The following is a 10,737-nucleotide window of genomic DNA, read 5'->3' on the forward strand; positions in this document are numbered from 1 at the left end:
TTTAAACTTAAAATTTGAAAATAAAAGTACAAGAGAAGGATATATAACTAAATCTCTATTATTTGTTGTCCACATACACTGTCTTAAATAATATGCCAGTACCTAAAAGTAAAACTCAAGATTAATTATTGACCCAGTTAAAAACAGTTTAATAGTGTACCTCATTTTTATCTAATCCTTACAATGGTGTTTTTTGATAGATACATCCAATTATTGTATAATTTGTATACAAATACATCCTATTTATTCCCTTCAAAAAAAAATACATCCTATTTATTGCACATCAATACATCAAATTTATTGATCCAATAAATTATAATTGGATATATCTGTAAAATAAATAAATCCATTTTTCAATAAAAAGAAATACTTTAACATTTACTTTTTAAAGAAATAAAATATGTTGAATAAAAATATCAACTAGAAGGTTATATATAGTCTCCAACTGAATCAGAGAGTTAACCGGAAGATTGATATCCAGAATCACCAGATCTCTCAGAAACCACCGCCACCGCCACCGCCACCGCCACCATGCCGTTGTTCTCTGCATTGACCGACGACATCGTCCTCAACATCTTCGCCAAGCTGGAAGACGATCCTCGTGATTGGGCACGCCTCTCCTGCGTCTGCACCAGATTCTCTTCTCTCATCACCGATTTCTGTTGGAAGAACAAGTGCTCTCGCTCCATCCCTCCCGATCTCCTCTCCGCCACCGATCCGCCGCTCTCCCTGCACAAACTCTGCCTCTGCTGCCCCGGCCTCCTCCACGCCGGCCTCCTCTTCGACACCTCCGATTTCGGTCTCGATCGTGACCTCGGCCCCGACCACCACCACCACCAACAACAACCACTCACCCTCACACCACCGCCGCCGCCACCACCACCACCCTCTCAACAACCCGAATCCTCCGGTTGGTCCCTCTTCGATGACCTTTTCTACGACACCGTCTACGCCGCCTCTGAATCCATCCAACCACCACAACAATCACAACCACCGCAACCCTCGTCGGAGGAGGTGGTGCGTCAGGGTGTTGTTGCGGAGGCGCGTGAGACAAAGAAGCGGAAGGTATGCGGGGCGCGGGGGTCCCATTTGGCTACCGGGACATGGAACCTGAGCAGGGAACAAGGGAGCAAGCTTCTCGCGAGGCAGTTTCGCGATGACTGTCTCTACGTCTGCGATTGGCCTGGTTGCGTTCACTCTGAGGAGAAGAGGAAGTACATGCTCTTCAGAGGGGTTTTCAAGAATTTCAAACGGACGAGGGTTTGGAGGACCATCAATGATGGGAATCGGAGGAAGCTTGATCTGCCATGTGCGTTCTGCGCGTGTAAACACACCTGGGATCTGCACTCTGCTTTCTGCTTGAGGCGGGGTTTCGGGTTTCATGATGATGGGGAGCCTGTGGTTCGAGCATTTGTCTGTGACAATGGCCATGTTTCTGGAGCTTGGACCGATGTGCCCATGTACGCTTGATTGATTGATTTCATTACTGGTTTTATTGCTGTTCTGCATTTCTGCATTTATCCAACTTTTCATTCTTTCTTTCTGAGATTTTCTCGGAAGATTGTAGATGTGAAAATAGAAGGAAAATTGTTAGAGGTTGTAGGAATAAAATAAAGGATGGGGAGCAATACCCTTGTTTATGTTTCTTAGTTTTGCATTTGGATTCCATTATGTATGTGAGTCTTATCCCAAATTTGTGTGATTTAAGAGTTCTTCTAAGAAGAGAATTCAATTCATGAGAATGTAGCAGCAATAGGGTATGCTAATGCTTCTTAGATTGTGTATTAGTGCATGTTTAGAAATCCTTCTATACTTAGTTCTAAAGCCAGAATCAATTATGGTTTCTGGTGCTGCAATAATTGATTTCGAGGAAACATAAGCTAATCCGAACATGATATTATGTTAGTAATTTAGATTTTCTTGACTATAGCAATTGCTTAAAACAAGAGCCTAAAAGTTACCTTGGTTTCTTCCTTCCTTATGATCCATTCAAAATTTCAGATGGGGAGGAATCTTTGTTTTGCCATTTGGTAACTGAGGTACTTGGTTCATAACTTCATATCAATATTGTTGCTGTGTGGTACTTGGTTCATAACTTCATATCAAATTGTAAATCTTGCTTGTGGAACTGTGATTGGCATCATCCATCTGTTTGCAGGGGGTTTCTGGTATCCCCAAGATGACTTTCCATATTTTGTGATTTAGTGTTTGTAGTGTGTGGATTGCATTCTATTGTGATTGCCAAGTTTATTCAATTTTCTCTTCTCTGCAGTAGGAGAACTGCAAGGGGAAAAAGGTTATTGATATAATGATTTTTCATAGTGTGTTTGGATCTAAGATTTTTTCACTCAAGAAGTGATTATACTTTGATGCTGCCCCTCATATCTTCTGACCTAATTCTGTGTTCACCATTGTTCCAAACATACACAGAGATTTAAGACCAATTCACATTTTAAGTAGGAAGGTTTTGCAATTTCATGTAGGTAGGACCTTTCAACTTGTTTTGGAACAAAGTTGAGTAAGTGGGAACAAATGTGTATTCCATTTCAAAAGCATACATGACAGGTGACGACGAATAAAGGAATGCGAATGTAACATTGTTGAAGAGTAAACTACCTCATAAGAAACGAGAGGACGCCAACGACCCATTCTTGACTCAATTATTACTCAGTTGTCAGAGTATAGAGCCACTTCTGTTGACAAATGTGGCAATGTGATTTTGGGGGGGGTGAAAGAAGTTTGCAAATAATGGACCTAAAGCTTTAACATTCATATAATATTCTCCTATTTTATAGAGAGAATCAGAGAATTATTTTCATATTTGAAAAAGTTTAATTTTACTGTCCCTATCCCTCCCAAGCAGCGCCGCAGCAAACCCATCCACCCACTCTAGTTGGGTTTTGGTCTTTTTCATCTAATAGGTTGGAATCTTTTTCTGTTCCATCTACCATGTCTTCCTCCTTTTTCTCCATTCATGGCTTTCCTCCACCTTTGAACATTTCCCCTTACCTTTTCATTCACTGCCTACGGGAATAGTGGCGTTTCTCTTATAGTCTTGTTTTTGTAATGGGTTATATTTTGCATCGTGTATGGCAACCCCTTCGTTTTTCTTGCTCTCCCTGCATCAAACTCTTTACAAAATACAAACTACACAATCCAGCTCGGGGGGGTCCTGAGCCAGAAGAAACTCCATAGGCTGACTCACATTACTCTCTCTTAGAGTGTGCACGAATCTCATCTCCCACTGTCTTATGAGTTATGAGCAGATCCCTAATGTTCCAAACCAACACGACATAGACATAATTGCTTGTGAGGAGGCTAGAGATCAAAGAGACAGCATGAAGTGAATTAGAATAACACACCAATGCATAAACCCGCGATCCCACGCAACCCACAAACCATAGAAAATGGCAAGCAACTCCATATGAAGAATGGAGGAATCACTACCAACACTAATATAACAAAAAATCCAGTCCTTATTTCCATTTGAATGCACCCTCCAAAACTCAAGCTATTGGGGGCATCGCCGTAGCTGCCATCACAGTTTCAAAACCACACTCAAACCTGTTAGAGCCTCCCCATTTTGCGATCAAGTCTGCTGGAAAATGTTCCTTTGCACCTCTATATCAGCTATTTGCACATCTTCTTGCGTAATTTGCTCCTCAAAACAAAATTTGTTCCACATGTTCCAAATGATCCAAACCGCTGCCATAGTCTTGCTCTCATCTACCCAAACCAATCTCAAAGAAAGTGGGATGATTCAAGCCAAAACCCAAAGGGACCCGAATTCTCCTCGCAAAAGTAACAATCCCTAAGACAATGAAGCATTGTCTTTGGATAAAGATGAAACTTCTTGCAAGCGAGCGAAGTCGCCTTTTACAGTAGAAACGGAGCAAGTTTGTTGCCAACGCCCCATGCCAGCAAGCCACACCAGAAACACAATTTTAAAAGGCACATGAAGCCTTCATATCCAAGCCCAGGATCCTAACTACACTATTTGTTGACATTTAAAATAAATACACACACAAATTTGAGTGGGTTTCCGAGAAAAAATATATTGAATACCCTTATGTATAGCCCATCCCTTCTTGGTCCGAAATTACAGAAGAAATTGTCTCAAAAAATTCAACCTTAAAGATCAAATAATTAAGTTTTAAAGTTTAGGACTTAAATTGGGTTTTGCCTAGCGTGGGTTAGTTTCAAACTGACCCACCGTGGTTCAGTTCAACTTTTCACCATTAGATTTAATGTTTTTAATTTGAACGGTCCAGATCAGCTAATAATAATAAAAATTCATTAATTAAATATATTTAACTTTACTTATGCTCTGCCCCGCCAATCTTCCTCAGCCTACCAGCACCGCCACCATGGATCCACCAAAATCCCAGATCCGAAGTTGAAGCAACATGCAAACCCATCATCTCCACCCAAAGCCACACTACCAAAAACTCATATCTAGAACTTCACCAACGTCAAATCCAGCTCGCCGGAGATGGAGTTAGCCACGGTCATCACATCCACCCACAATAAAGCCACCCAAACGACCAAATCCTCCACCCAAAGCCACCCCTCCAAACACCCAGATCCAAAATCGCATCAGCAAAACCCAGATCCGAAATTGCATGGTCGGAGGAAGACGAGAACTGAGACGCCGAGTTGCATGGTGGATTTTCTGGGTTTGGATGTCTGGGATTCGATCTAGAAAGAAGGTGTGCTTGATGGCTATGGAGATTTCTGAAGGGTGGTGCAGATCTGGGTTCAGGCTGGGTTTGAAGGTTGGGCTTGGTGCAAATCTGGATTAATGGGTGCTATGAGGTTGAGTTTTTTTGTTACATATCTAGGCTTGGTTCAAGCTTTTTGGGGTTTTTTGCAGGAGATTTTTGGACACTTAGAAATTACAAGAACGGAGGGTTTGGTACGGGAAAAGATGTTGAATATGAAGAGACAAGTTTTCAGCAACAAGATTCCTGGAACGGTTGGTGTTGCATAGCTTCATCTTAGGAAGTTTAATTTGGTTTCTGTTGCATTATCTTGTCATAATGGAAGACAAGCATCACTTGTCACCAGTTTCCTTGCAAGGAACTTTCTTCTTACAGTCTTCAGAGGAAGGAAAAAAAGTCGTCATTTTTATGGGTTTTTTATGAACACTTAGAACATTTTAAAGGGTAGCGGTGGAGGAACGAGCTTCCTTTGATGGCGAGAGCAGTGCTGAGGCTTGGTGCTGTCGGTGGTAACTGGTAACAGATGAAGAAGAAAGAATTTAAGCAAAGGATAAATATGGAAAAAGTTAAAGAATGAAGGTTATTTTTGTCTTAACATAGGTACAATAAAACTGCACCACCGTGGGTCATTTTCAAAACAACCCACGGTAGGCGCAAATTCGAGATTTTTTGCTGGGCAGTTGTAGACCTTATATTGAAATTGAATAGAATAGAAGAAAAAAAGTGAAATAGAACTTATCCACACTGTAGGGCTTCAAGGATAAGCTATGCTACAAATTAGACAAATTCGAATTGGCGAATCAAACTACAAAACCATGATTACATGAGTCATTTATGCGGAGAAGAGTCACTTCATATTACATGTATTATTTTGATGGTTCCATCTTAGAAAGAAAAAAGAAGTGAAATGAACCATAAAGCATATAGCTTGGCAAATAGGACAAACATATAATTTTCCTTCTGCTGAATTTGTGTTTATTGCTGTAGTACTAATACCAAATACTAAAATCTCAGTCCATGAGATCAGTGTTTGGTTTTTGGCTTCTTCACAATCATCACAGTGCAATGAGCATGATGAGCACAATAGTCACTTACACTCCCTAAAACCGCCCTGTAAATAAATGTAGAAAGTGTCATAAAGCAAAACTTGCAGTTAATTGATAAAAAAAGGCTTAAATACTCTGTAGGTCCCTGAAATTGTACCCCGTATCAAAATAAGTCCCTGAAATTTTTTTTTCCGATTCCGGGTCCCTAGAAAAATTTGTTTGATCAAAATAAGTCCCTACGCCGGAGAAGACAGTGGTTGCCTCCTCATTGTTTCCACAAACCATGAAATAACATGTTTAAAACACTCCTAGACCTTCATATATCTGATCTGGGCGAAGAAATCGCAAGAAACAAAGCTAAAACGAAGAAACCGAGAAGCTCCATAAATTCCGGCGAGAAGAAATCAACTTGCGACTGGCCTTTTCTCTTCAACTGTGACGACCCAGCCCACGAGACCACCACCACTGAGTTCCTGAGGACGAGACGAAGCCGGCCCAACACCCTGGTCGTAGCGCCGCCATGACCGCCGTCGTCAACCACCGTCTTCTCCGGCGTAGGGACTTATTCTGATTAAAAAAACAATTCAAGGGATCCGGAATCGGAAAAAAAAATTTCAGGGACTTATTTTAATACGGGGTACAATTTCAGGGACCCCTAGAGTATTTAAGCCATAAAAAAATGCAGTGCAAATTCATTTGTACCTTTTGATAGCCCCATAACCATGACTACCCACAACCAATATTGAAGCATGGTGCTTCTCCACAACATCGCAGAGAACATTTCTAGCATCACCTTCTATCACTTCCACCGTTACGTCTGTTACCTGATCAAAAAACTAGTCATCAGATCATAATTACACAATAAATAATACATAGTTATATAGAAATTTGAGGATGAACAGAAGTAATTTATGACAGGGGAACATATCCTCTCAATTGCCCAATTCATCATTTTACCATTGATTTTTATGTGTTCAATAATTAAAGAAATGAAAAATAAAAAATTGAATCAATGGTTGGATTGTAAAACAATTGATAAAGTCTGAGTTTTTTTACAATTGATAAGATCGATTTTCATGTGACAAAGCAACATTTTTTTTTTTGTATTTTCTTTTAGCTTGTGAATACCCTGGACTACGGCCTACAAGTATGAGCCTATATCACAAAAAAAAGAAAAATTCATAAAGGACATGCTCATTAAGTGACCAAAAAAAAAAGGACATGCTCATTCTATTGTAAAGAATTTGTTTTTCTCTCTCACTTTTTTTCCCCTGGATCAAACACATTTTTTGGATTAGTTTCTCTTTCCTCAAAATCAATTTCAAAACTCATGAATTACTCAGATAAGTTTCTCTTGATTCTGACTCAAGAATCAATTATGAAGGACATGCTCATAGTGTGGTAAGTAACAGTTAAAAAGTATATATGATATATAGTGAAAGAGAAGAATTATACCGATTTCTGGACGCAGAGTTCTTTAGCTCTATCAGTCACTTTGGCAGCAGTTCTTTTCAAATCTGCATCCACAACAGGGATGACCTCACCAATTCCTGTTAAAACATTGTCACAAAATCAAACATCATCATCAGCAACAATCATATAGTAACATAAGAAAATGATAATATAATGTTTCTAATTTACACATATACCAGGGCCAACAAAGCCGACAGTAGTAGCAACAGAAGGCTTGGCATAAACAAGAACAATCTTGAAGATGGGATTATTGGGAAGAGGGGCTACCAAGTGATCAAGGGTCCATTCCAAGGCATAAGTGCTGTACTCACTATCGTCTACGCCGATCACCATTACTTGCTTCGTTGAGCTTGCCATGATCGATGAAACTTGATTAATTTCAGTACCAATGTATGCAATGCAAATAATCTCTTAAATTGTTTTGTTGAGTTAGCTTAGGTACTTTACTCAACCAAATAGTGTTGTGTTGTGTTGTGGTGTGCTTCTATATTACTACTACACTTGAAATCAATTGATGCTGAATTTAATTATTCGTATTCCAAAGCATTTGAATCGGGTTCCTTGAAAGTGACTAGTTATGTTGTACCTCATTCTAGACCTTACTTGGTGGAAAATGGAGAGTGGACCCGCGTTAATTGCAATACAAACGAATCCTTGAGAATGAATGAATACGATAAAAGTGTTGACATATTCCATCGAATGAATGAATGAAGTTACTTGCCATCTTATCTCTTATCTTATGGCAAAAGAATAACCTATCCTACACTAACTCCATTCCAATCCGGAGAGAAGAAACACGCATATTAAAGAGTGAAACACACATATTTAAGATTACAATTAATTTTGTTAATTTTCAGAAAAATATTATTTGTTTACCTATTTTACCCTCTAGATTATGTTTTATCTTTCCTCATTTATTGTTTCTAAAATGCATTAATAGGAAAACATTATTTAAAGAGATTAATTTAAAACTCTCTTGAAATGTTAAGTTGACAAATATATATGATTTTTTTAAAACAGATGTAGTACTATACACTATTTTCATAACAAAAAAATGACAACTTGGACAAGTGTCGCCCCCTCATGCTTTGCCTTTCTTTAGTAGTTTTCCCTCTCACACTATTATTAGTATGTAGATGGTGTCATATTTGTATTTTTTGATGTTTCATAAATTTAAATACTCAACAATTCCATATTTTTTAAAAACAACTAAGGTATTAATATGACATAAAATGGTTATTAATGATATTAGAATAATTAACAAAAGTCAAGTGTGGTCAAGTGTGACTTTTTTACCATTAAATGTATTTGGAATTTTTTATTAAATATATATATCTATTGTTTGAGTTTAATTAAATATAGAAAGTTACAATTTTTTTTATAGCTATGGATATTTGATAAATTAAATTATTTTAATTGTCTTTTCGAATTTTGAAGAAATATCAATGAAATTATAAAATTAAATATATTGTTTTTGTGTATCTTGAAATTTTGAAAAAAAAAGTCTCATAATTATCTTAAATTTTTATAAATTATTTTTTCTCATTCTATCATATACTATATACTAATTTCAAAGTCATACAGTGACAACTTCGACACGTGTCACCACCACATCCAATGTCTCTCTTGGTCATTTTTCTCTCTCATACTATTTTTAGTAGTTGGGTGATGTCATATTTGTGTTTTTATATTATTCAGTAATTTAAATAATCAATAATAATTAATTGTTTTTAACAACTCATTTGTGACTTTTCTACCATTATTAGACATTTATAGTAAAGATCTTTATTTCAAAATATTCTAATAAAGGAAATAGTGTATAATAAAGGAAATAATGTATAATTTTCCCACTTATTGAGTCTTTATACAAAATTATACTCTGTAACGGCTAACAACTGTCACTATCTCACAAACTCAGTATAAATGCACACCATGTGCATTTTGAAACTGTGATTTCCAGAAAGATGCCTGATCTCTATGTGTTTGTTACCACGATAGATGCTCATAAAGAGGCTCTCATCTCTGTTGACCTATGAAGCTCCACATTTGACTTCTGTCTTTGTAGAGGTGTGGGTTACTTTTTGCCGAAAGCACTAAATAGAACCTTTAAATCCTGAAGCATATTTTCAGTTGAACTGTGGTATTCTAAAAATTGAATACATGGATATGTGGAGTTGAGATATCAGAAATTTAAAATGAATCTTCACAACTTACCACAAACCATAAATGAGTTCAATTATCACTATTATCAAGAGAAATTTAAGAAGAAATAGACGAAAGCTAGTTCTAGTGTCTCAAAGGGAAACAACATGGATGTCTGATGGTTTTAGTCATTGGTAAGGAACTTGGCCATCAGCGAAGCCTAACCATTCAAGAGGTGACCATGGTCTTATACTTCAAGTAACTTCTAAATTGTACCAAATTCAAGAGGTGACCATGGTCTTATACTTCAAGTAACTTCTAAATTGTACCAAATTCAGTTATGATCTATTTTGGATATAATTAATGTAGAGGGAATATTTGTTATTAGAAGATTGTATAATAGAAAAATATGATCATGGGATAAAGAATAAAATTTGATTCCTATAATCAAGTGATGAAGAGTATCTCAAGTACGCTCTAAGTTTAAATTTAAATTGATTTAATTTTAGGAAGAACTAATAATTATAATTAATTTTAATTTTTTTAAACAATTAATTGTAATTTGAATATCTTTAAATTAAAACTAAAACTTAACTAAATATCTCTTCTTAATCATTATATGTTAATTATCAACAATTTGTTGTTTTTTTGTGTCAAGCTATATATCTAAGTGTTTGATTAGCACCGTTTAATATTGTGTCCTTCATATATTTCTACAGACAGTGATACAACTGTAAGATCAAGTTTTGATCTAGTAGTACAACTCTATGTTTTGATGATTACAAGTTAACCTTTTGATATGAACAATTGTGGTACTCTAACGTGTTTTTCTGAGTGTGCTATTTACAGGCTCTAACCTCAACTCAATCTCACACAAATCAGAAGCACTGTGTATAAAGGGTAACCCAAGCAACGCTTTCGCATTCACCATGTTCAGTATGAACAGTGGAAAAGCTTCAGAAGTTCTGAAGCTATACAAACTCTGATGTGGACTCAGTCGCTAGAAGCTCTGAAGATCCAGAAGTTCTGATAACCAAGAAACACTGAAGGTTCAGATGTTCTGATGGTGTAGAAGACTCTGAAGATCCAGAAGCTGAATAGTGGAAACTCTGAAGTCCAGAAGCAAGAAACTCTGAAGGCCATGTTCTTCCCTCTGAGTTCAGAATCAGAAGATACAATGGTCAGAGGATCTGTGCTTTCCCTCTGACTCTGATCAACCGGCTTCACAAGTTCCAATATGAAGTATTCCCCTGATCAGAAGTCTCCTAGGTTAAAAGGTCAAGTCGCTATCCAAGTACAAAAGCAAGTGTACCTTCCTGACGACCTACCTAACGTTCTCAGCCACAGCAGAAGCT

The 10,737-nt window shown here is 37.2% G+C and overlaps 2 protein-coding genes across 3 annotated transcripts; one reads left to right on the plus strand and one right to left on the minus strand.

Annotated features, from left to right (window-relative positions):
• The first annotated feature begins 441 nt into the window (after window positions 1–441).
• Window positions 442–1,787, plus strand: LOC130731104 (phytochrome A-associated F-box protein). The gene has a single exon (XM_057583290.1). It carries the CDS (start codon window positions 532–534, stop codon window positions 1,468–1,470), a length of 939 nt encoding a protein of 312 aa, XP_057439273.1. The 5' UTR covers window positions 442–531; the 3' UTR covers window positions 1,471–1,787.
• A 3,731-nt stretch (window positions 1,788–5,518) lies between these two features.
• On the minus strand, window positions 5,519–7,715 carry LOC130731105 (universal stress protein PHOS34-like). Of its 2 annotated transcripts, none has more exons than XM_057583291.1 (4): window positions 7,417–7,711; window positions 7,223–7,317; window positions 6,470–6,591; window positions 5,519–5,832 (listed from the first exon to the last, which is right to left on the minus strand). In XM_057583291.1, exons 1-4 carry the CDS (start codon window positions 7,595–7,597, stop codon window positions 5,745–5,747), a joined length of 486 nt encoding a protein of 161 aa, XP_057439274.1. In that variant the 5' UTR covers window positions 7,598–7,711; the 3' UTR covers window positions 5,519–5,744. The 2 variants fall into 2 exon arrangements, with proteins under 2 accessions (XP_057439274.1, XP_057439275.1); XM_057583292.1 differs by lacking the exon at window positions 5,519–5,832 and adding an exon at window positions 6,054–6,334 and having other exon boundaries at window positions 7,417–7,715.
• Between the last annotated feature and the right edge of the window lie 3,022 nt (window positions 7,716–10,737).

The sequence above is a fragment of the Lotus japonicus genome, chromosome 1 (genome assembly GCF_012489685.1).
Source record: "Lotus japonicus ecotype B-129 chromosome 1, LjGifu_v1.2".
Classification (NCBI taxonomy): Eukaryota; Viridiplantae; Streptophyta; class Magnoliopsida; order Fabales; family Fabaceae; genus Lotus; species Lotus japonicus.